Raw genomic sequence first — 25,324 nt, 5'->3', positions numbered from 1 at the left:
AGTTTCATCATCTGCAAACTACAACTGGTAAAACAAATTACTACCTGATAGGAAAACAACTGTTTCAGTTTCCAGCCAGAATCCAGACTTTATGGGCATAAACCTACGAGCTGCTGAATATCCTCAACTACCTCTAACATCAAGGAGTCTCAGCAGCCCTGAGGAATACAAGGGTGTTAACAGCTGTAATCTCACCTGCATTGTGCAGCTGAGGCTGGGCTCCAATACAGTCTACAACCATTGATTTGTGCTGTTCCTCAGTCATGGCAATGCACAAGGAGGTCATTGTGCCTTCCTGAACAAGGCCTTGGAGGCTGGCAGCTGCCAGAAACCTGAAACAAAAACTTTTGTGAGCTGCTGTTTCTACCCAGCTTCTGATCGAGGAGAAGAGAAAGGTATCACACACTAAAGCAAGGTTACTCACAGGTTCCTTCTTCTCAAAGTATCCTTACCTGCTAATGTCTTTTTCTGTTCTTTCATCTGCATTTCTTACTTCCACAGGAGTATAACTCAATGCCTTAAAACAAACAAACAAACAAAATTAAGAAGTTAGATGCAACTTGGATATCTCTTCTATTGCTGTACTGTAGTTACTAGCAAGAAATATGAAGCATATTACTTTGAATTTTGCTCTTTTCAGAGTAAGAGAAGAAGCTAAGGGAGTATTCCACATTATAGTCACTGCAGCTGGTTTTGCATTCAGCATACAGTGATTATACTTCATTAGCTATTCCATCCAAAGTAAAAACAAATGACAACAAACAAACACACACCAAATATGTTCCTAATTTCCTCCTGTTTGAAAAAGGAAATGTAAGAAACATTTTAAACACCTTAGAGTCACTGAGATATCTGCTGAACCTCTTTTAGTTATTTAGTTTAAAGTACACTTACAGCATGTAACAAGAAAGCCAGTTTCTCCTGGAAGAGCTGTACTACTCTCTGAATTGGGCATATGGAATTCTCAAACCAGCTTCTTAAGTAGGGGTTAACACAAGTCTCCAATGTTTTCTGCTGTAAAACATTAAAACATCAAACCTTTTAACCACAAATTAGATTTCTACACAAATAGAAGGCTGTTAATAACCTATTAAACGTAAAATATTCTAGATGCCAAGTTTTTTTTTCATTTCAAACCACACTAGATCAATATAATAAGTTTGATGCTTAAAACCATACTTTCTGGAATAAAAGCTATTAAGGGAAAGAACTGTAACATATTATGATACATAACATTATAACACATAGTGACAAATACTGAGCAAAGAGCACGTACCAGCTGACAAGACTAAACAAACTTAAAATGTAGTTTCCTTTAGAGAAATTGTGACAAGACCACCAGTAAAAATCCTTCCTTAGTGTTCAGAAATGGTAGGAATCGAGGTGGACGTGGAGACCCTTCCTGCAGTTTATTACATTTTCTTAATCGTTCTTCTCTCTGAAGCTGACTGCAAGCAGCCTCTAAGAGATTTATGACTGGCACAAGAAGTCCCCATTTTTTTTTTCCTTTTGACTTTTGTGGTTAACAGTACTCTAGATGTTCACTGTCTTTACAATGAAGCCAGTATCTCTCTCTCAGAGTTTTTGCTTTCTATACACTAAATCTTCTGGTTTGCTTGAGTAATAAATTTGTTCTAAAATTTCCACCATTTAAAAAAAATATGAAAAGTTAGACCTTACCTCCAAGTTAATGTTTAGCTTCAGACTTTGAATGTATTTGTCCAATTCAAGTCTGAAAGTATCTTCTTAAGGAAAATAAGATGCAGCAATTAAGATCTGCACTTTGCGCTTTCTGTATATGCTTGTTTTTGACATTTTTGGTTACGCATGTACTGGAACATATGCATAAATGGACTGATTTCAAGGGGGACATGGACAAAAAGAGAACGTCATTTTTCCATCATCTCCCTCTCCATACAGATATGGAAAGATAAAGGGAAGGATATAGTTCCAGACCTTTCTCTGAGCCACCTAGGAAACAAACTACATATTCTGGAGCACTGATATCCGATTCCAGTGTTGACGTTTCTTGAAGATTTTCTTGTTGGAAAAGACAGTAATAACAACCGACTTTACATTCTGGTATACTGTGCAGGAAAGAAAAAAGTTGTTAAAGATAGATTACTATAAATTAATGTGGAAAGTGTCGTTCACATACAGCTGTTATTGACAGCAGCAACAGACTGGGAGCATGCAATCACAGCTAAACCTAAGTGCAAAACTAGATGATGGCAAGGTGTGCAGCGCTACCAATATTTCTTAGACCTTCTCACTCACAAGTAATTTTTAAAAGCATATCTTACCTCAAATCCACAGTTGCTACATTCCCCATCCCTTCAAAAACAGCTCCTTTAGCCAGACGTTTAGCAATGAAACTACGCAGTTCGGTTTCTGCTTCAGCTGGTAAGTTTGTGTCCAGCAAAGAGAGGCTTTAAAAAACAGAGTGAAATCATTAGCAAAAAGCAAACGTTGTTTTGTTTCTCTGAACAAGATCAGAAGTGCCTGCCTGCAATCATCCTCTGGAAGGAGATGCACTGTGTTTTCTCTCTGGCTCGCAGAAAACTCTCTGTCTGTGCCTTCAGGCCCATTTAAGTGCAGTCAGCTGCTTGCCCACCAGAGCACAGCCTGCAGTTGTGCTGTCAGCTGACGCCAAACTCCTGAGCATCTGTGACAAATCTATCGGCCCTTTTCATTTCCCTGTTGCCACAGTCGTGATACAGAGCAACAACTATATTGCAGAGCCTGTGGAAACATCACTTGTCGACTTAAAATTGGCTAACGTTTTAAATTATCTACTCTAAGTCATAGGATACACTGTCAGGTATTAGCAATAAAGAAAAAGAGTAGAACCATTACAGTTTGTGCTTAACAAACCACAGCTCTGTAGCTGTGTGCATTCCCACAGAATTCCAGAGAAGCATCCCGCGGTTTAAGCGTGCTTTCAGAGCTTTCCGCTCAGCGTATGCGGCCGCTGCGGTTCTGCGGTGCGCCTTACCTGAAGTCCCGGCCGGGGGGGCTCCCAGGCGCCGCGCCGCCATCCGCTCCCCGCCGCGAGGACCTAAAGTCAAGGAGCTCTTAGCACGCCTTTGTTTGCAGGCAGAACGGGCGCTGGGGAAAGGTACGGCCCGAGGGTGTTATACAGCAGGAAATGAGGATATTACGGGAGAAAAAAAAACCAAAAAAAACCAAAGTCTTTGCGGAGAGGGAAGGTGAAAATAAAAGCAGAATCAAGCGGCTGGCAGCGCGCAGGGCCTGAGAACGTCCGCCCGCGAGGCGCCTCACCTGCGGCTCCGGTACCCGTAGAGGCTGTGGTAGGTGCTGCCGTGCCTCTCCGGCCGCCGCTCGTCTCCCGCGCCGCCGCCGCCCTCCTCGCTGCTCTCCAGCTCCCGCTCATCGCCGTCCGGTAGCGCCGCCAGCATCCCGATCCCGATCCCGATCCCAATCCGGGCCGCCGCCGCCCGGGCCGCACCGCTATACTCCCCCGCCCTCCCGCTGTCCGCCGGGGTCCGGGCTGGCTGCGCCTCAGCGCCTCCCGCGGCTGTGCGGTGCGCGCCGCCCCCCGAGCGTGAGGAGGTACGGAGCGCGCAGCTCGGGGGCGGGCTGGCTGTCAGCGGGCGCAGCGGCACCCGAGTTTAGAAGGACCGTGTGAGCAAAGCAAGACAGCTCGCGCAGCTGCAACTGCTGTTCATGTGATTTATTAAAAAACACAACGGATGCGTTACAGAACCTGCACCAGCCAACCTCAGACAGCACGCACACCCCCCAACAACCCCCACATCACAGCTCTGGGGCTGACACAAAATGGCGGCCGCCGCCCACAGGCATGCCGGGACGGCGCGAGGGGGGCGCCGGTCACGTGGGCACCCCCCCTTCCCGCCGCTGCGCGGTGCGCGCTGGGAGCTCGGGGGCGGCCGTGCCAGGAGGTGCGTGGCGGCCATTTTGTGCTTGCCTCGGTCTGCGCGGAGGCAGCTGCGGGCGCTGCGGATCGGAGGGGAAGGAGGTCGGCTGATCGTTGTTTTATTTTTGTTTTTATTTTTTTTTTCTGCGTAGGTCGCGCGTTCCGTCGTTATGGGTCGTAAGAAGAAGAAGCAGCTGAAGCCTTGGTGCTGGTATCCTTCAGTGCGCGCTGTGTGTGGGGTGGGGGAGGGGCGCGGGGTGGGCTCTGCGCGTTCTCCTCCCGGCGTTTGCGGGGCTCCGCGCTGTCCCGGGGACGCCGCTCTTTTTGTTTTTTCTTCCCTGTTGCGGTTTGCCTTGGTGCTCGCTCCCTGTCTGTGCCCTCATCCCGGCACGGGGCCTGCCCCGTGTCCTTCCTCTCTAATCCTTCCCCGCCCCCCGCGCGGCCTGGCCCGCCCGCTCTCCCTGCTCTGGGCCCGGCTGCCGCGGGAGCTGGGAGCGGCCGTTGTCCCCCGCGAGGCGACCTCCGTGAGCAGCGCCGTGCTGGGCGTTAATAAACGAGGCACGGGTGGTTAAAAGAGAAAAAAATGTTTTTGGAGAACGCATTTTAGAATTTAAAACTTGTAATCGCTGCGTCAAAATGTCTCAGCGTGTAAAAATACCGATGGTTTTTTTTTTTTTTGCAAGCCAGCCCTTTATAATTTGTAAGTACCTTAATCTTCATTTCTGTTGGTTTGTTTTTTTTTTTTTTTTTTTTTTTTTTTTTTTAGAAACTTTAATAAAGGAGTTTAATCCGCTTTGAGTTATTTTTTTTTAACCAGGTTTTGTTGAAAGTGAGGGGCACACTGTTAACAAGGAGCAGCTAACACAGAGCGTGTCTGTCCTGCTTAGCAAGATGTCTGGAGCATCTGCTGAATCCTTAGTGCTGGGCTGCACAAAAGAAACGGCCATTTGCCTCTCATTATGCAACAACTCAAGGAAGTTCTTTAAACATTTCAGTTTAGAAACATGAAGTTCTGTTATGATCGGAGTGAATCATGTAATGTCTTAAGGTTTCGGTTAGTTGGATGGCTGAAAAGGGAATTCTCAACTAAAACTGTATTCTTCTATTCTATAAATAGGAGATGCCAATACATGTTATATTAAACAGTCATTGCAGAGTATTTGGCATTGCTTCCCATTTGTGGATTTCTCGACTGCTCTAGCAACATTATTTTAATGTAAAAATATGCAGAGGAGGAGGAAGAGTCCCCTTAGAAACAACTAGGACTCAAAAAAACATCTGTTAAAACATGATGGTTATGGTTGCGTGGACTCATTTTGCCTGTTCTCTGATTTATGTTACTGGGTGGTATGAGGAGGAGAGAGGTTTGGTTTCAGACATTGATGAAATACTTACGATCTGAAAGCTCTGAAAGGTTTTCTATGCTTTCGATTTCCTTTAGGGGGAAGAAAAACCAACACTAATTAGCTCACTTCTGGGGTCAGATATTTCCTTAACAGTCTTCAATAGGTATTGTAACAGGGATTTTGATGATGAAAAAATCCTTATACAGCATCAAAAAGCAAAGCACTTTAAATGCCATATATGTCATAAGAAATTGTATACAGGACCTGGTTTAGCTATACATTGCATGCAGGTAAGAAGTTTTAGACTTGCAAAAAACTTTTTTGACGGTATCTAAAATTGGGATTAATAATTATCTTAAAAAATTCTCTTGGAATTCCACAATCCTGATTAATCATGAGAGAAAGTCAGCAGTGTTAAGTTTCAGGAGCAGGTCTCCTGCTGTGTCAGCAGTTTGTGTGGTGGGTATGCAGCAGAGATACTTGTGGTCAGTTTTTGAGTGTAGGAGTGAATGAATTGCCTTGTCTTAGTGATCAGAGTTTATAAACTAGCTTTAGAAGTTAATAGTACTTAACAGTGACTAGAGGAGCACATATCTGGAAAATAGTTGGCTGGAGAAATCTTCCTGATAAGGACGCTCCGTTTGTCTTTTGAAATTAAACTAGTGAGGAAAAACCTGAATCTAACCTGAGTTTTGATCAGGAGGATTTTTTTTTTCTTCCATTTTTAGGTACATAAAGAAACAATAGACGCTGTTCCAAATGCTATTCCTGGAAGAACAGACATTGAACTGGAAATCTATGGCATGGAGGGCATTCCAGAAAAAGATATGGAGGAACGGAGGAGGTTACTTGAACAAAAAACTCAGGGTAAAGTGTGCATGGCTTTGAGTTGTTCTGGTTTATTCTCTGCAGCCAGAGGCTGACATAAAGGTAGACCCCATTTACACTGAGGGTTGCTGCAGTGTGAGTCACTTTCCTTCCCTTTATTTTTTGGACATATAACAGTAGACTCACATAGTTTTTCGTCTCTTAATTCTGTGAATTTTTGAACATGCTGATAAGATTTGAAATTTCTGTCATTCCAACCGGAATAGTCCAGATAAAAATTAGTTTCATAGAATATTGTTTACTTTCCTCTGACCATATGCATTGTTCAGCAGAAAGCCAGAAGAAGAAGCAACAAGATGATTCTGATGAGTACGAAGATGATGAATCTGCAGCTTCAACTTCATTTCAGCCCCAACAAGTCCAGCCACAGCAGGGGTACATTCCCCCAATGGCACAGCCAGGTTTGCCTCCTGTGCCAGGTGCGCCAGGGATGCCTCCTGGTAAGGATCCTATTTTTGAGCTAGTTATTGAAAAGCTGACTAGGAATACAAATCTCTACTTGTACTGGAACAGTAATCTGCTAGTTGGTGTCTTCCAGCACAGTGGGTTTGTGGTCTCAGAATAATTTAGTGAGGTGCACGTGAGCAGTTTCTTCCAGGTTCTCCTGCTGCTGGAGCACGGGTGTGCACATCTTCGTCTGTGAAGCAGTAAAACAGCTAATACGTGCATCTAGGTTGTAAAACTGTCAGTATGATACTAAGGCAGATTAATAGTTTAAACATAAGTCTACCTTTGCAATACTTCATAACAAGATTTTAAAAATACAAAGCAGTAGGCATGCCTTGGGTTTATGCTGATGTAGAACAGAGAGTTTTTGCACAGGATGTATGTAGTTAAATTTGCAGGAAGCATTTCTATTAGTGATGGCGAAAACTGACCTTACTGATAATTCCTGCAACGTTGAGGCATGTTCTTCAGAGATTCTACTAAGAAAGGTTACGCTCGGTGTCTTGCAGGACTGGGAACCATGGATCAAAGTCAGATCTGTAGATAATCTTTTATATCTCATTATTTGTAAGTGGCGTTATTTCAAAAACAAGTATTATACTGTTTCCTGTATCTGTTAGATTTGGTGATGAGTGTATGTTGTTGGAGTTGTTTATAATTTCTTTTTCTTCTCTGAAGGTATACCACCATTAATGGCAGGTGTCCCACCTATGATGCCTGGAATGCCTCCAGTTATGCCTGGAATGCCACCCGGGTGAGTAGCTAGAAAGACTTACAATGACATTTCCATGCTGTGTGTTTTAAACTGTCACAGAAAGAGTAAAGCTAATTAGAAATAATGTGTAGGAACCTGTGAACTGGGTAACCTTAATGTTAAGATACACCAAAAACCTGGATGGCTATAAACCAACATTAAAAATACGGCCCAGCTGTGAGTTTATGTGTAAAGTGTGTTGCCTTTCTCCTGATCTTATTTTGTAATTTCATAACAGTTGTAAATTGCATTGTGTTGGTTTAAAGCCTTATGTGAAGCACTGCTTTGTGTATGGCACGTGTCGTGCTGCCTGGCTGTCAGTCATCCAACCTATCCTAAAAACGTACTGGGTAGTTCAGATTTCTTTAAACATGCGAATAAAATTCTTGTATTTTGGGCAAGAGTAAGTTGTTGGTATTGATGTTTGTTTGGGATTTACACCGTACCCTATCATAATGTGTTTGGAAAAATCACAGTTAGATTTTTGATTTTGTCATAAATTTTCACAGATTACATCAACAAAGAAAATACATGCAGTCATTTTGTGGTGGAAACATGTAAGCATCTCATTAATGTAATTATAGGTACATTCATTATGCCATTTTATGTTGTATATTTGATAAGATTGAAAATTGTCTTACATCTGAGTTTTGCTGGAGCGCTTGGGGAAAATGTCTAGCTATGTTTTGTTGTTGTATAATGAAGTTTTTATTCTTTATCTAAATCATTGCTACAAAACTACATGTAGGAAACACATCCTACAGAATATTAATTAAGTAGGCTCTTTGGGATTTATGTCCTTTCTTGCATCAGAGTGCATACAGCTCCATGTGCTTAGTCCTTTACCTGTAGGACTGAATGCAGGAGATTTGTTTTTGGTTAAAGTTCTCTAAGGTGATAGGTTGTTCTCTTCTGAAACATTGGTGTTCTTTAAACAGTCTTTGAATATAAAAATAATGTCTTAATTGGACATCTTTGAGAATGTTGATGATTGCAGCTTTTCTGGGTGGAAACTGAACAGAATTTTATCAAGCTTGCTGGTGTTAAGTTCTCCTTAAACTCTTTGTGAATTTCAGATGAATGTAATATGTCTTCTAGTAAAATAAGCAAATTAATTTGCCAACAGCTCGCTATAAATTCACTTTGCATTGTTGTTACAGTTTGCTTTTACCTGGTTAAATCTAAACTTTTGCAAATGTAATGTGATGACCTTTAATTTAAAAATGAGCAGAGAAGGACCTGGAAAGCAGTTTAGTTGTGATGCTAGTTCTAGTGCTGTCCTGCCATTTTTCAGGCTGTTACTTTTGTGGCAGCAGCAGCTTTTTTGGTCTGACACTTGTCAAAACCGATAGCAAGACTGACTGCCTTGTCCAAATATTAATCCAGGAAAGGAGTGACAGTACTGTGTTCCTAGTGTTAGTGTGGATGCTCTCATTGTTCCCTGTAGTAGGCAAGGTGAGAAGATAGTAAGACTGGGTTACAAGCTGCTTTGGAGAATGAATACTCACTTCCTCATGATGATTCATTTTGATTTTGAAATGGGAACAGTAAATGTTTCTTGACTTCCTATGTAAAATAGAAACTGCTTCATAGTGATGATTTGGCACACATGGGCTACTACATAGCGGTTTCGTTTCCTAAATAAAGTAACAGACATTCCTTCATTTTGCTTCCTGTAAGCCAGCTTCAGGTGTCTGGAAGCATTCTGAAGTATGTATCAAGGGGGACACTAGTTCTGAAATCTGGTAACAGAGGAAGTAAAAGCTTGGGGAATGAAAGTTCAAATGAGAAGTATTTGGAGGTTTTTCTGTGTTTCTTTTTTCCCTTGTTGAAAAACACATGTAACTGGAGTCAGCTGGTTTTTGATTGCCTCTTGAAGTTATTTGCTGTGTTATTTATCTGATGCAGGTAATGTGCCGATGTCTTAGTGGTTTATTGTGTGTGTTTGTTCTGATGGTCGCTTTATTCAATAGGATGATGCCAATGGGTGGGATGATGCCTCCTGGGCCAGGAATACCACCTCTAATGCCTGGTATGCCACCAGGTAAGTCAGGGCTGTCCGACACGTTGCAGTGAGAGCTAAATGATGTTGACTTATGCTGAGATTTAGGATGTGTATAAAGAGTGTACAGATGTACGCTGCCAGCTTAGGGCAGTTTGATTGCTGCAGGAGCCACTCTTGTGCATCGGCGAGGTGGGTATTTATGGCTTTTGACTACAGATAAGTAGCTGTGTTTGATACCGCTGTGCAGGTAAAAAATTGCATGTAGTTTTATTCTTTCTGTTGCTGTTTATCTGGCTTTTACGCTGCCTAATCCATCTTCACCCACTTTTTCTAGTATCTGTTTTAAATACAAAAATAGAAAAATATTGTGGAGAATTAGAAACAGTCTTTATGACATGCTGAGGTAAAGAAAGTGACTTGAATTCTGATGGCTCGTGTAGCTAGAACAGAGCTATTTCTTGAGCTTCTCAGTTGTTGGCCAGCCTTATCTTCTGGCAGTGATGACTTGAGAGTCACTGGTTTGCCCAGGTTTCTCACTGGAGTTGAGCCAGTGGGACAGCCACGCTGGTTCTGCTGCACAGTGTGTGGTGGAACTTTTGTGAGCTGTTAAGTTATGTCTCTGCACCTCCCAAAACCCCCACTTATGGAGTACATGTGGGGATAGGTTACACAAAGATTTTAACTTATTTTCAGCTAACTAGCTAGCTTGAGGGCCTTTTATTCAAAGCACTGAAGACTGTTAATTCTTGTGTCACTGTCCGCTGTGCTGAAGGTCCCCAGCAGTGTGTTTCAAAGTCCCGATACATTCATAGCAGCTCCCTCTTTTAGATTTTGTAACAATCTTTCCTACAGGTGTGACAGCATAGGCACAGTGTTCTGGAAACAGATAGCGAGTTGACTGCTATTCATTTATTTGAGAGTATAAGCTGCTTTCATCGTTGAAGTTGTAATGGAAACATACAACTTGATTCAGTATTGCTCTGAAGTGCTTACTGTAACTGTGTACGCGTGGGCCTTTGTTGGTGATCAGCAGTAAATTAAGGTAGTAAAACTTTGTTTAAATGATTTAGGGAGGGACATGGAGAATTAGTAGTCTTGAAATGAGCTTGTGACCTCTGACTCTCGCAGTTGCAGTGTATGGTGACTGACTGCTGGCTATACCTTTTGTCCTGGTTTTTAAATTATTATTTCTTACTATTGCCTTAAAAATATATCTCTCATAGGGAAGGCTTTGTTGTAAAGAATACTGGGAACAGAATCCTCTAAGGGAATACTTCTGTTCTTGAGCCTGAGATGTGACAGGTTCTTTGTGGTTTGTAGGTATGCCGCCGCCTGTTGGTCCTCGTCCTGGGATGCCTCCTATGACACAAGCGCAGCCTGCTGCAGCACCGGGCATTCTTAACAGGCCTCCAGCTCCTGCTGCATCGGCACCTACCCCTCAGCCTCCAGTTACTAAACCACTCTTCCCAAGTGCAGGGCAGGTAAGGTATCTCAGCCTGGAATCTATCTGTTGGTATAATTTTCAAATTACCCTGTGTCAGCTGCCTCTGTTATTAGGAGACAAGAGAAATGACCGGTTACACTTCTTGCTTGTGTTGATTCTTAAGTTTAATTCAGTGTAGTGTTTGAATGAATTTTAAAGGATTGTTTTGTTTGTCTTACAACAGCCACGAAACCAGACAGAAGTTCTGTAAGCAATGGGGAAGAAAGTAGCAGGCAAAACAGTTCTTTCATTAATCCCTTTAGTTTGTGTTTTGTAAGGGCTCTTGGGGTGGGTGAAGGGAGGTATCAGTCAGCTGTAGGAATCTGACTGCATAGAACTTAACCTTAAACTGCCTAAGTGTAAATCTTGACATGACTTGTTCTCTTTTGTTCTCTTAATAAGGGGTTCTTTACCAGCAGAAGGCCTAATTCTGTAATTCTGTTCAGACTGGGTTAAACATTGTCTGAACGATTTAACTAAGGCAGTAACTCTTTAAATGTTTTGGGAAGGGAAGTGGGAATTCATAGAATGGCTTGTGACCTCTGTATTTTGATTTCACTTGCTGTGTGTTAAGTCCTTAAGTTTTTAGCCTTCATGGTGTCCTATTTGCATTTTGGACTTCTACAGGGAAGATACTCGTTTACAAAAACACAGCCCCTAGCATAAGAAATCCTTTCATCTGGATACTTTCCACCCATTTGTTTGGAGACTTTTCACTGTTTCCTTTCTTTTATGCTACAGATGGGGACACCTGTCACAAGCTCAAGTACAGCTTCCTCCAATTCAGAAAGTCTGTCAGCGTCTTCTAACGCTCTGTTTCCTAGCACAGCACAAGTACGCAGGAAGTCACAGTTAAAAACAAATTGCTTTGCAACTTAACCCTTTGGACCGTTCTGTAAAATCTAAAATGGACTAAACATCTTCAGACAATTTGTTATATTCCTGATTATGTTTAGCTGGTAAAACTGCAGAGTCCTTAACTGTGAGTTGCATCTTAGTAGAAATAAGCATGTTAAAGTGCCCAATTCTTCTTAGACAGTGTGCAAGTATGAAATGCTGTGTCCTGGTTCTAAAGGGTTAAAAAAGCATGAAAGCAGTTAAATGCATTTTAGTGGCAGTGGTTAGCTTGATGCATGGTGAAGGCTTTTTAGTTTGGTGTTTAATATAGTATGTCAGAATATAGGGGATTTTGTAATGTGCATTATGTGCAAAAAATGGAATTATTTTTATTAGAAAGTTCAGCAAAGAATTGTAAACATACAGTGACCAGAAACAAAAGCATTCTCTCATAAAAAAGGCTTGCTTTGAAGATTGTTGCATCTTCAGCTTGGTAAAGCCAACTTTTCTTCTAGAATTTTCAATTAAGAATGAAGTAGGAAAGATGAGATGCTGTCGTTTTAGTGGACCTCATATGCCTTGAGTTGATTCTTTACTCAGATTTGATCCTGAAGATCTGTAGGGAGATATAGTTCTTTAAAGAACACTGCAATACTTCTAGAGAGAATGCTTACAACAAAAGACCTGACACAGTAGTTTTCTTAATGTTCAATAACAACGGTTTTAAATACCTAATTTTAATGAATGCTAACACTTTGAGCTGTACTCTAAACTAATGGTTGCTAAAGTATGCTAGCTTATTGAGAAAACAATGATTTTATGCTTATAGACTGCTAATAAAACTGTAATTTAGGAAGGATTTATACATTTACCAACCTCAGTATTTGAGGTGAGAACTTTGATAGGATTTTTTGTTGTTTTTTCCTTTTTTCTAGTTGTGGCTTTTGAACTGCAAATTTTAGACTTTCCTGTGCGTGTGTGTTTGTATGTATGTATATACTGGGTTTTATTTTGTCTTTTCAGTTGCTTTAGTATGTGATAAGGCTGAACTTTATTTTTGTCAAGCTTATTTTAATTATGTATTTCTCTGGAAGGTTTCAAAGGTCTAACAGATGTAATTTAAGTTTTCTTACGCGTTAGGAAATAAATATTGATCTATCTCTGTGCTTCACAGGCTGCAGCAGCTGTTCAAGGTCCAGTTGGTACTGATTTCAAACCTTTGAATTCTACAGCTGCAACAACAGAACCCCCCAAACCTACATTCCCTGCTTACACACAGTCTACAGCCTCAACCACTAGCACGACAAACAGTACTGCAGCTAAACCAGCTACATCTATAACAAGTAAGCCTGCTACCCTTACCACAACCAGTGCAACCAGTAAGTTGATCCATCCAGATGAGGATATATCACTGGTAAGTTAACGTATTTTCATTATCTTGCTGAAAATGCTATTTATGCTGATATGGCTGACTTAATTAGAATTTATTCTGTGTCTGCATAACAATATTTTAATGAAGGTGAGACTGCAAAACATGCAGAACTAAAGGAATTGTGTGTCGAGGAAACATCCTTGGTTGAAAAGTGGTGACTAGCATATTGCATTGATCCTGCTTCAGATCTGAGTCTTACCTTTTGGTGATAAGGAATTGCTCAACCCAAAATAAACTTGGAATTCATTTCTGCATGTGGCTTAAGCTTGAATTTAACTGGTTATAGCTAGTGAGTGTCAAACAAAAGACTTAATGGTTTGAAGTTATCTTGGTGCTATAACAGCAACCAGAAATCAAGAATTTATGGATAAAACAAGCAAGCCTTCATTTTAGTTGAGATATCTCTAGATTTGCTTTGTGCGTTTGTTGCATGTTGTGAGGAAAAGATATTCTTCAGAGGATTTGTGTTCTGTACAAAATACTGGGCTGACCAATATTAGTACAATAACTTCAAAGGAAGGGAGAAAAAATCTGGACATTACTGTGAAATGTTTACTAGTAGCAGTCTTAAATTTCTGAAATAGTGATAATTCATTACCTGTAATCTACTTTATTACATTTTTATTTACTTTGTTTTTGTAGAGTTTTGGTCTTACAGTGTGTTATGGTTGTCTGTTCCTCATTTTAGGAAGAGAGAAGGGCACAGTTGCCGAAGTATCAGCGTAATCTTCCTCGTCCGGGACAAGCTTCCTTGGGTAATCCACCCGTTGGACCAATTGGAGGTATGATGCCACCACAGCCTGGAATTCCTCCGCAGCAACAAGGAATGAGACCTCCAATGCCACCACACGGTAACTATACATCTCCATATTTTCTTCTCTTTAAAAGATTTGTTTGCTGTCTTTTTTTTAATCTGAAGTGTCACGTACTATGAAAAACAGCTTTTCCCACGCAGCCGTGCCCATTAAAAAAAAAAGAAAATGAATTCTTTGCATCTTAAATGTTTTGTTTATAGGTCAGTATGGTGCTCATCACCAGGGCATGCCAGGCTATCTTCCTGGAGCAATGCCTCCTTATGGTCAGGGACCTCCGATGGTGCCCCCGTACCAGAGTGGACCTCCTCGACCTCCAATGGGAATGAGACCTCCTGTCATGTCGCAAGGTGGCCGCTACTGATGCTACTACACACGCTCTAATAGGTTTGGAGATTAAACCTTTTCTCATCTTGTGCTGTTAATATAGCCAAGCTTCCGTCAATTAAGGCTTCATTGTGACTTAAAAAAAAAAAAAAAAAAAAGTATCTTTCCCACATGCAAGGCAACTAGGAACTATTGGACATTCTTATTTTACATGGGAAAATTTATTTGGAATATTAACAGGATCTTTTCCTGATGTTGCAATTTATACTGTATGGCTTCTTTTTCATGTTTCATCTAGGTTTTTAGAAGTGAAGTATAGTAAATATGGTTCGTTAAATTGTGAAGGCGCTGGAATTACATGAACATACCACCTTAAAGGCAAGTTCTGTAACATTATGTTGCTATTTGTGAAATGATGCCTTCACAGCACTTCAAGTGCTGTTGGACTTCGTGTCCCCAACATAGTTTGGTGAGGGCTGTAACTGTTCCCAACTACTTGTACATTTAAGTCTGAACATGTAACGATATTTAATGTATTTAGAATTCCTCCTGTTTCAGGGTTTAAGTAAACTGACCCACTAAGGTCGTGTGACTTTTCTGTACTGTTATAAACTTCATTGTAATAAAAGAAGATAAAAATTTATTGCCTTTTTATTCATGACCAGCTGCGGACAACTGCCTGAAAGGTTTGTACAGATGCATGCCATGGTAGCTGTTGGTGTACTGAACACACTTACTGGTGCTGTTTTGATAAAAGTTGAATTTGTTGTTAGAAAACTTAAGTTATTCCTTAGCTACACGTCTGAGTAGACAAGACCTGTACACTTATTAACTGACTCTTTAAAAATGAGGTTGCAGGAGGCACATTTTAACTCTTGGTTGTGATTTCTCCCAGTGGCATATGTTTCTTTAGTTGTGCTTTCTTGTCCTCAATAAATTTTAAGTGATATCTAGTCCTGGCACTTATTCGTAGGATGCAAAAGCAATTGCTGCAAGGTGCATCCTTGTGCCAGATGTGTCCTGTTAGTTTATTCTTCATCTGATTCTTTTTTATTGTGCAAAAGGATACCCATTTCAAGAGCCTTTTAGATGGAGATTTCTAGAAGCTTAGGTGCATGTCACATGGGTGAGTGACTTCCAGTTTTTGTATTGAAGTTGACCTGCAAAAAAGAAAAAATAACTTAATCTCAGGGTGTGTGAAAGAGACAGAGGAGCCTAGAATAATGTTGTGTGCTGTATTTTCACTTCCAGAATATTCAGAACGTCAAATGTCATCATTCCTTGGGATGAACCATCCCTTCTGTGCACGATCAGATATAAGACAAGTTTCCTGAGGCAGTTAATGGAAGTGTCTGATAAGAGACCTCTCCATCAGTGCTCCTAATTACAGTTATAAAAGAGAAGTCTTACCCATTCAAGTTACCTGTCTGTTTACAAGTGAAATGATAGATGACCACCCAGATGATAGTTGTCTGCATGTCTGACATTGCTGTGTTAGTGTGTTGTATTTCTGATGAGAAGGAGAATGCAGCAGGAGGTGTTTCAGAGGGAGGAGAAGTGAGAAGAGCATTCCTGGTCTCTTCCCAACAAGTGGAAGAAAAAGAGTGGTGAATTTTTCATTTGCAGGTCAACTTTAAATACATGTTCCAGCCTCAAGCCTTATCTGTGTCATTTAATTTGTGGGATTGTCTCCTCTTCTAGGGTATGCCAGGAAGAATATCAGCCTTTTTGTGTCAGTTTAAGTTCCGTAGTGTTTTTGTTGTTGATGGATATTTTGTCCCACCCAGTGCTGAGCATTGTGGCTCTTTGACGTGAAAGTCTTCAGGGATTTTTATCTAAACTTAAGTACTCTGCGTGGCTTTAATGAGTACTTCCTGTAGTCATTCAGAAATGCAGTGTGGCTAAAATACTGCGTTAAACTCTTGGAGTCGCAGAATACATCATAAAGGCACTGACACATCCAGTACATTCTAATGCCAACTAATGGCCTTTGCTTAACCCTGAAGAATTGTCGTGCACTTCTTCTGAAGTGCGTGGTTGTTTGAAGACCATAACTCCAAGCCTCCGTTGAGAAGCAGTTCTCTCTGGTCACTGCTGCCTGCCGCTCACCTGTCAGATGTGCAGCATTTGGCTTGCAGATGTGCTGAGTGGGCCTTGATGTCCGATCCTCTGTTAGCTTTTCATCTTGCTTTATGCATAAGTCTAGCAGAACTTATGCTTAGGCAGTACTTCTATATTCTAGTTTACTACTCGATTTTCTTGTGTTTTTCTTCATCTAATAAGGTTAACAAGCAAAGCACTGGAGAGATCTTTAGTGTCTTGAACTTATCCCTTTTTGTAACATTACACATAGAATTCATACATTATACATTGATCTTAACTTCTGCTTTTAGAACTATGCAAACTCTTGCTTTTTCTGAAGATCATACTGCTGTTGTAAGAATGGTTAGCCCTCCTCCCACTAGCAAAGCAAATGCCTTCTCCCTTTGGTGTCTTTCTGTAACTTGTTGGTATGTTATTTTCAGATTCCTACTTTTCCTGGGGAAGTACTTGAGAGGAGTAACTGCATGTGCTTTTAATAGCAAATTCTGCAAGTAGTCTTCACCAAGAGTTTGCCCCCTATCAAATACTAAATGTGCATTTTTTCCTATAAGAGCATTGTTTTGTAGCTAATAATACATAGGCTTTGAGTGTGGACACATTTTAAAATGGAGCTTTCCTTAGTAGTACTGTTGTTAGAAACCCTCAGCTAAGCTCTGCCACATATTACTCGCATTGTACCCTAATAATACGCAACAAGCAGTTGTAAGTTTTTCCTGGGATCTTTCCCATGGATGTTGCCTTTGCTGCTCCTGTCGTTTCTGTGCTGTAAGAGCTGCAGTGTGGCTGTCTGTAGTTCTCTTGTGTCTCTTGTATGTACTCTTCTGAAAACAGGCAGGTACTTTGTGCACACGTTGTCTGTTGGTTCCTGCCTTCATTTCTTTGGACACTGCTTCTTAACGTTCAGAGAGTTGGATTTATGGTGCACTTCCCAAAATGGGTAAAACAACTTCAAATAGAGTAACTGCTTGTATAAGAAGTCTTTACAGTACAAAGTTCAGCCAACACAGTTGTGCCAGCAAAACGGCAGATACAATGCAGGCATGCATTTTTTTTTTTGCTTTAATTCATCTTTCCCTGGAAAGAGATTGCCAAAGCTTTCAGGAGTACATATTTTGTGTATGTGTTCTAGAACTGTAATATGATAGAATTAGCTTTCTTTTTTGATTGTTGTCTGAATTTGTCATGGCAGCTCTCATAGTAAAATGAGATGTTGCAGACTTGGCTTTTGATCAAAATCTTCGTTTACGTTTGAACATAATGCCAGTGTTGAATTAAAAAAAAAAAAAAACTCTTACACAAGTGGGGAAAAGATGTTGAACAAGATACCAACATCTAGGACTTGAAGTTCTAAACTATTTATGCATGGTCTCTCAATATCATTGTAAGAGAGAGGCTTATCTTGTACATTTGCTGATTTTTAGAGCTAGATGTCTGAGACTGGCATGAGGAAATCTCAGAAGAGTCCAGGCTGGTTTGTCAGAAGTCTTGCTAGGATTGTTGTGTTCTGTCCTTAGGATGTCTTTCTACTTTGACAAAGTCTGCTTTAAATAAAATCTTGAAAATTTATCTTGTTTACATGGACCAAAAAGTCCTTATTTTCTAAAATGTTTGCAGTTTTTTCTTCCAGAGATGAGATTTTTAGGTGCTGATAATACATTTGAGGCTGGGATGTATATGTAATAATTTCAGTGGATTACTGTTCCTTGCTCTGTGCATGCATGAGAGAACAAAAGCAAGCTTCTAGAAAGACATTCAGCTGCATCTGCCTTCTATGGTTTCTGCTCGTTCTACCATATGGACTTCTTGAATGATACCTAAATACAGCTATGTCATTTAATTTCTTAAAGCTTAGATAAAATTGAATCTGTAACCTGAGGTTATTTTACAGGAATCAAAGCATTCTGAATACGAGATAAAAAATAAAATACTTTAGTTTTCTAAACAGTGAGAAGGGCATTATGACTCTTCAGTTAATCTGAGACTGATATACCAGTCTGTGAGCTGGGGCTGCAATTTTAAAAATGAATAGCATTTTAATAGTAAATGTCTTAATAATTGTACTGGTCTAGCTTCTACATAAAAATGAAGGTGAGTGTGAACACATTCAGTGGCTGATGGAATCTTTACCTCATGGTTTGGTGAACTAGAGCACTAAGTACTATCAGTTAGGGGAAGACTGCCCCGAAACAATTGGCTTTTGTTCCGTTGATCAAGTTACAAAGCAAAACAAACTGTCCAATTCAGAAATAGCTACCGACCTCAAACAGTTCGCATGGGCCTACCAAACTAGGTGAAGTAGCGGTCATTTCCTTTGGTTTGCTTGATCACTGGAATTTTGTTAACTTTGAATGCATGTCTTTCACTTAATTGGGTCATGTTTTTTCTAAAACTCCAATTTTTCTTCTTCCTATAGCCCTGCCATAGGACAGGCTGAGGCAGAGTCTCAGTGTTGCCCTGTTCAGTCTGAGGCAAGTGGGATTTATTTTATTCGTTCTGGGGGCTTTCACAGCTTTATGGCTGTTGGATATTTATGTCCCCAAACTTGCAGCAAGTTTGGTGAAGGCCCCTACATTTATTTTAATTTAGGTTTTTAATTCTCTTTTGGTAGATGGGCTCTATATTAATATTTATCTTTTTATTATCACTGTGTTTTTAAGTCTTAGGGGGAGGGAACGCGTTTTGAGAGCTTTGGGTGCTGTTTCTGTTACAGAACATGCTTCCTTCGTGACTGGTCAGGGAGTCCTTCAGCCACTCTGTACCCCTGCCCTCTTCCCCTGTGTTTTATTTGTGCTGTATTTGTTCTGCTTTTGGTAATGTGACTTTTTACATGCTACTAGTTCAAAAACTACAGATGAACTACTAATTTTTCTTCTGGGAAGGTGTATTTAACAAAGTGCTTAAAATACGTAGGTTTTAAGTAATAAGTGACGTTCCTCGTCACACAGGCTTGCAGCCTAAATTACAGTTGCTATGGAGGAGGACATTGACTGCTGTATTTGTAAGCTGCACCACAACAAATATTAATGTAGAGCCCTGTGAAGAACTAGAGATTCCAGTCGATAGAACAGAAGAATGAGAAATGAAAGTTCTTCCAGTTTGTCAGTTTTGGGAAAATCTTTTCATAGATCACTTAAATACACTGAACTTCACAGTAACTTGTCTGTTACAACAGTGTACTGGAAAAAAATCATCTTATTTTCTGGAAACCTTGTGGATTTGTTGCATATCCAAAATTTGCTTAAGGTTATGGCTGTCTGAATTTACTACTTTTGCAGAATAGCTGGCAAAAACTTCCACCCACTGTGAAGAAAAACGAGCTTTGCTGTTGCTGCTCACTTGGAGTTTGTTGGTTTTGAATGCTTGAGGTAGATTAAAGAAAGCTTGAGCTTCAGAAGAGCGAGTTTGGTCCAAGGAAGTTTTAAATTTTTTTTGGAGCACAATATGTGTTTCATTTCTTCAAGAGTGTGATCAATAATGACCCACTTGGAGATTTTCAGTAAGTTGAATTAAAGGATAAAGAGTGGATTTCCCATTCCTGTTGTACTCTGCCCTTTGCGTTTTCCCTTTGGGGGGGCCCCCAGTAGTCTCCTCTTACTGGAAAATTGACATGTCCTCTGCTCACTGTTTAAAGGAATTACTGATTTCCTTATTGTGGTGCTACGCTTGAGAACAATGCTTCTGAGAACAACTACCCCAACTAGTTGTTATTTCACATATTCAGGCTCTAGGAGCATTTGGCTTAGTTCTTATTTCTGCAGAGTATCTAAAGAAGCCATTTAACTAAGTACTTAGCATGACTTCTTTGTATCCGAATCTCTGAAAGACTCGAGATGAAAAATGCCAAATTTTGGATGCATAGTGTTGAATTTTGTCGTCAGTATCCATTTAAGAATGATGCAGCATGGGGTAGATTTATGCAGCTACTTGTATTTAGCTTCTATCACACACGTAGCTGAAGTTCACACAAATGCTGTTTGTAATGCAGTGCCCTACTTAGATACACATTGGGCTGCATCTAGTACATTGATATTCTGGTGAGAACTGAATGTTCTCAAAACAATTTTTTGTTTTTATTGGAGAAAAGTAGATTTATATGTTCATGGAAAGTATGTCTCTGGGATGCAGTTCCTGTTTCCCTTGTTGATGATCAAGCTGTGTGCACTGATACTTAAGAGCAGATGAGCCATTTCTTTGTATTTTTGCATGGTTTCTCATAACACATGACACTTCACAGCATCACAGTAGTATGGAGTTTTTTTTCCTTAAAGCTGCTTTTGGAAAGTTTCAAGAAATTGAATTTCACACTGCTTCTGAAAGATGCATTTGGCTGCAGGATAATTCCATGTCAGCACTGTTACTCTGTGATAGCACTGTATGAATTAAGGCTTTTCGCTCTAGGTTTTTCCTCTAGTTCACACATTCTTTGCTTCTATCCTTTAAGTTGCTGTCCCTTTCTGTAAGTGTCTGAGGATTGGACAGGCCCTTTTTTCCCTGTTTGGGTGTTGGTGTCTTTAGCAGGTTATATCCTGTTACTCTGACCTGTTACCACAGACTAATGTTTGTGCTTAAATTTGCAGCAACTAATGATGTGCATTTTCCGTTTGCTCTGTGCCTCGTCCTGAAAGGTATGTGTGCAGAGTACCGCTGTCTTTCTAGTCCAAGGGATGGCATGATGGCTCTATGCTGAAAGGGTGGAAGTATCTGCTCAGCTGTTGGACTAGCTGCCCTGTCATCTCTTTAAACCAACCTGGAAAGTTCCCATGGATGGCAGAGCGTTCCCATCTTGTTCTTTTGGTGAAGCCCGGTTGGTGACCTCCTTCCTGCCTCATGTGGATTTGAGGAGGATAGTTCCAAAAGAAACTTACGCTGTAAACAAGATAGATCTATGTTGAGGGCTGGTGGTGTTTTCACTGGCACTCCAGTTGCAGCAGTGTCACAAAGCTGTGTAACACGCTGTTTGGGGAATTCCATTTCTAATGATTGTCATGTTTTAGTGAATTGACTTTCATAGGTAGTAGTGAAAGCAGGTTTTGGAGAGCTTGGTTTTGTTTAAGATTGAGGTACATGACTCTTCTTAAAAATTAGGAATGACTGAAATTCTGCAGAATGAGTGAATTTTAACCCACTGGTCCTGAAAAGAGGAATGAAGGAGAGATGTAGGAAAGTACATAGCACTGCTGGAGTTCTGGCGGGCTTTAGAATTGCTCTGTGCCATGTTTGATAACTGCAGTGGCCCTTAGTACTCTGAGGGACAGGCTACCTCCAAACTGATTTCTAAAAGTGTGCATATGCTTGCAGTCAAGATAATTCTCCCAGTGAAATGCTGGCAGTCCCTTCAGAAATGGAGTGATCGGGACTGCTGGGACTTCCAGTCAGAAGCAAGCGAGGTGGACGTGAGTTTGGGAGTGAAAAGGGAGGGCTGTGTCGGAGGCAGCCCTGGAGGGGATGGGGAGTGCATTGAGTGACTGAAGTGTAATGTATAGAGCTGATTTGTTTGGGAAGTTCTGAAAGAACTTTTTGATAATTTTCTTAGATTCTCATTTTAAACAGCAGCTTTATGCAATCTTTTGATTATCAGAGAATGCAGATTTTTATGAAGACTCTACAGGAAAAAAAGACAGAATTCTAGTACAGTATTCAGAGATTCTGTTGTATAGTGAATGCACTTCTACTCCAGGCACCTCAGCGTGCTGCGTCTGCAGCCAGGCACACCCTGCCCTGAGCTGTGTGCTGCAGGGTGATATCCTTCAGTGCTTTGTTCTCAGCATCCTGATGAGTCTGTGGTGACTGTCGGTGAGGACTTGCATTTATGCATCGGATCTGTGTTGTGAGTAATAATGCACCTTGTCCCTTTGGAACAAATTTACGCTGACTTGTTCTGTTGTTTTAGGCTCACCTGCAGTAGTACCACTCAGCAGCACTGCCACTTCCATAGTGAAAACTTCTCCACAGATAAGGCCTGAACGTACCTTACCACTCATCTTTCTCAGGGAACTTAAAGCGTTTTGAGAAAACAGTAGAATTTGGGTGCAAGTAACATATTAACTAAAAGCAAATGAACACTAAACACTGAGAGGTTGAAGGTTTCCTAAAAAAAAATCTTGTCATGTTGGCAGTTGCAGCGTGTCTGTTAGGTAACGACCCTACACCAGATGCAAATTTGAGATGCCTCAAATTTTATCTTAAATCTTCCCTCCATCTTTAACCACATTCCCAGGTTCTTTTTAAAGAGGGTAGGTGTCGAATTTCAACTTCTGCTGCCTTAAGTAATCAATATCTATAAATGGTTTTAGCTGGTGGCAACTTAGAATTACCCAAAACGCGTGCCATGTACAGCCATGGAAACTGTTTCAGTGTCCCAACTTAGGGAAGTGTATAACGCTTTGAAGTAAAGATGTCATGCAAAGCTGCTTGCTTTCTTTTTGTCCCCCCGTTGTGTTGTAGAAGTGTGATACTTGCAAGCACTGACTTCTTTAGCGTCTAGTTGAAGAAAATACATTTTGCTTTTTCATTTGTAAAGTCTAGAATAAGAAAACACTTTATGAGAGTATTTAATGAAGGACCCTGGCGATGTAAGTATTGTAATTTCCTTGATATTTGTGTTAGGCAACGGGGTTACCTTGTTAAACTTCTGGCTTGTGTATCAAAATAACAGAAATGGAAGGGCAAATTAAAAGCAATTTTATAGTTGCCTTCACTTCATACGCTTTTCCTAAGTGATAATTTACAGTAATTGAAGTTTGGCAGCTTTTTTTAATTGAAAAACTAAATTATGGGTTAAACTCCTTGGTTTAATACAATTTGTGTTTTTGTCAACTAGCAGCAGAATTTCAGCATTTGCTACTTACTGGTAGAGAAGAAATATCCTACAGCACTGCCAGTACAGGTTAGTTTAATCTGTAAGTACCTGATGTTCCTGTTTGAAATGATATGTTCAAATGATACCATTTAAATACAAAGGGAATTTTGATCTCTGAAATGTCACTGTGTCGTTGTTACCTACTGCTGTGCTCAGGACTGAGTGAATATCTAGATCATCTTCTCATGGTCTCTAATGATTTTAACTATGCTTGTGGATTAGGTAATACGTGCAAGCATTTCTAATGGAAGTTTGAATAGAACCTTAGCAAGTTGCCTTTGGTGTCTAAAGACCTAAAGTCAGTCAGTTCTTCAGTAACGTGCCTGTTACAAAAGGCAGTTTTATCAGCGAACCGATTACAGGAGATTTATTTTGTGTTGGGGGATAAGCATTTCGGTTTGTAAGAATGTGTAGCTGTAACTTAACCTTTCTTTAGCTGTTATTACTGCTTTGTTAAGCCAGAATGCCAGGAGCTGCTTGTGGGCTAGAAGCCAGAGAACTTACTTAAGCTTCATGTACTTCATCTCTGCATATCAGTGTGGGAGATGAAAGTTTTCTGTGCTGTGGCACATAGCATAGATTGACAGCTGGATAAGCTGTGAAGCTCTGTGCCTTAACTTATACTTGGTAAGTGAATTATCACACAGTGAACTTGAGGACCTTTTGAAACTATTAGTGGTTAATTACACAAGAATGTGGTAATGAAGTAGCCAGACAGAAACGTTAGTTTTACTGTCTCACATGAATGCTCTTCACTAGTTAGAAATGATGTGACACTTCAGAAGCATCGCTTGTTTGGGGATCTCATCAAAGAAACGTGAGGTTTCAAGGGGATTCTCAGTGCTTGTAGTAGTTGGACACGAAGCCCATCTCCCGGCATCTTCTCTGTGTGGGTTTTCAGCCATTAACACTGAATTGCTTTGTTTGCAAAAGTAGTGATGTGTAAATGTTCATAATTTTGCCGAGGTGTTTCTCCCTAGAGGGAAAACATAAGTTGCATAATAAAATTTATAGTTTATCTTTGCCTCTATCTCCTATAAGTTCATGGCATGTATTAATAGGAATTCCTTGCTGGGAGGCTGTTATCTTAACAGACTGTGCCTCTGTCTTCTGACTTCTGTGGTTGATCCTCGTTTACTGAGCGCTGTAATAAGTATCATACGCAAGAGTAAGTAACAGATTGCTTTTGGATGCTGGATTACTATTTGAAATCTCAGTTCTGCCAGTGGGTGAACACTGACCTGCACTACTTGGCAGGCCCAGCCCCAGCTTGGCAATGAGTGAGGTTCTCTACTGTCTCATCAACAAAGTGTATTTCTTCAGAGTAGATCCTAGGGTGAGCTCTGGTAGGATGTTATCTTTCTGTAGAATTATTTTCTTTTGAGATGGGACAAAACAAGAGGAGTCTGAGCATTCAAAACCAAGTGGGTAGTCTTATGTTGTAGCTCAGCTTCTGCTGCAGTTACAGCAGGTGTCTGATGCAGTTCTGAAGTAGTTAGTGGGGAACAGGGAACCAGTTGGTGCTATTTTCTTCAGACTTCTGCTTAATGACTCCAGATTGCCCCTTCAGAGACTTTAGTTACTGTGTAGCAAACTCAGACTCCTGCTTTTAGTTCCTTCCTAAGGTAAAGCACTGAAATGCTTTCTGAAATATGTCCCCTTGCTGTAGTAGTACAGCTACAGATGTTAATCCGTCAGGAATGTTTTTTTTGTTACTTGACCCAGCTTTTGTGTAAGTGGTATGGAAGGGATGGGATTAATGATAAATGGCAAAGTACTGACATTGAATTTGTTTTCAGTGAGATTGGTAAGTATGTGCATCGCTTTAGTGCATGCGAGTACCGGTTATTGTAGCTTAATTTTTAGAGCGTTCAGTTTACAAAGAAGATTCAAAGAAAATATGGAGCTAACATCATTGGCATCCCTTGGGAACCTTCTATGCACTGTATGTTTCAGGAATAGATAACTGCACCTACGTATGTATATATACCACCTTGTAACAGTCTCTGATTAAACATAAGTGAACCACTGCTTCTGTGTACTTTTTTTCTCATCTTGAGGACCTATTTAAATTAACGCAACAAATGTTAGGTGTTTCAGAGTGCTTATGAAACCCAGCTTCCATCATGTTAT

General features: G+C 40.6%; 2 protein-coding genes across 11 annotated transcripts in view; one reads left to right on the top strand and one right to left on the bottom strand.

Moving 5' to 3' along the window:
- The window catches only part of C17H17orf75 (chromosome 17 C17orf75 homolog), a 6,696-nt gene extending 3,150 nt beyond the window's left edge, over nucleotides 1-3,546 (bottom strand). Inside the window, exons 1-8 of one of the 2 annotated variants that reach the window (XM_021414796.1) lie at nucleotides 3,283-3,546; nucleotides 2,996-3,058; nucleotides 2,304-2,429; nucleotides 1,947-2,087; nucleotides 1,681-1,738; nucleotides 895-1,011; nucleotides 453-517; nucleotides 196-332 (exon numbers count right to left, since the gene is read on the bottom strand). In XM_021414796.1, coding sequence (XP_021270471.1) covers nucleotides 196-332; nucleotides 453-517; nucleotides 895-1,011; nucleotides 1,681-1,738; nucleotides 1,947-2,087; nucleotides 2,304-2,429; nucleotides 2,996-3,058; nucleotides 3,283-3,419 — 844 coding nt within the window. In that variant the 5' untranslated portion in view covers nucleotides 3,420-3,546. Of the gene's footprint in view, nucleotides 1-195; nucleotides 333-452; nucleotides 518-894; nucleotides 1,015-1,680; nucleotides 1,739-1,946; nucleotides 2,088-2,303; nucleotides 2,430-2,995; nucleotides 3,059-3,282 lie in introns of both variants that reach the window. The other variant, XM_021414795.1, reaches the window with a different exon arrangement.
- On the top strand, nucleotides 3,848-25,222 carry ZNF207 (zinc finger protein 207). Of its 9 annotated transcripts, XR_002443837.1 has the most exons (15): nucleotides 3,848-3,923; nucleotides 4,051-4,109; nucleotides 5,408-5,534; nucleotides 5,973-6,111; nucleotides 6,402-6,572; nucleotides 7,258-7,333; nucleotides 7,843-7,890; nucleotides 9,307-9,377; nucleotides 10,659-10,819; nucleotides 11,563-11,655; nucleotides 12,833-13,072; nucleotides 13,779-13,941; nucleotides 14,106-14,289; nucleotides 14,528-14,607; nucleotides 18,746-25,222. XR_002443837.1 is itself a non-coding variant. In XM_021414777.1 (14 exons), the coding sequence occupies exons 2-13, from the start codon at nucleotides 4,069-4,071 to the stop codon at nucleotides 14,264-14,266; spliced, it is 1,491 nt and encodes a 496-aa protein (XP_021270452.1). In that variant the 5' UTR covers nucleotides 3,848-3,923; nucleotides 4,051-4,068; the 3' UTR covers nucleotides 14,267-14,289; nucleotides 14,528-14,872. The 9 variants fall into 9 exon arrangements, 8 of the variants coding, with proteins under 8 accessions (XP_021270452.1, XP_021270451.1, XP_021270454.1 ...); XM_021414777.1 differs by lacking the exon at nucleotides 18,746-25,222 and having other exon boundaries at nucleotides 14,528-14,872; XM_021414776.1 differs by lacking the exon at nucleotides 18,746-25,222 and having other exon boundaries at nucleotides 14,106-14,872.

This window comes from Numida meleagris, chromosome 17 (genome assembly GCF_002078875.1).
Source record: "Numida meleagris isolate 19003 breed g44 Domestic line chromosome 17, NumMel1.0, whole genome shotgun sequence".
NCBI classification, from domain to species: domain Eukaryota; kingdom Metazoa; phylum Chordata; class Aves; order Galliformes; family Numididae; genus Numida; species Numida meleagris.
This window is presented reverse-complemented; position numbering and strand designations above follow the sequence as displayed.

Excerpts from the sequence above, each read along its gene's own strand:
- ZNF207 (XM_021414777.1), top strand. The coding sequence starts at position 4,069 with ATGGGTCGTAAGAAGAAGAAGCAGCTGAAGCCTTGGTGCTG. Across the intron at positions 4,110-5,407 it reads CAGCTGAAGCCTTGGTGCTG|GTATTGTAACAGGGATTTTG; the intron begins GTATCCTTCAGT and ends AGTCTTCAATAG. Across the intron at positions 6,112-6,401 it reads ACTTGAACAAAAAACTCAGG|CAGAAAGCCAGAAGAAGAAG; the intron begins GTAAAGTGTGCA and ends TGCATTGTTCAG.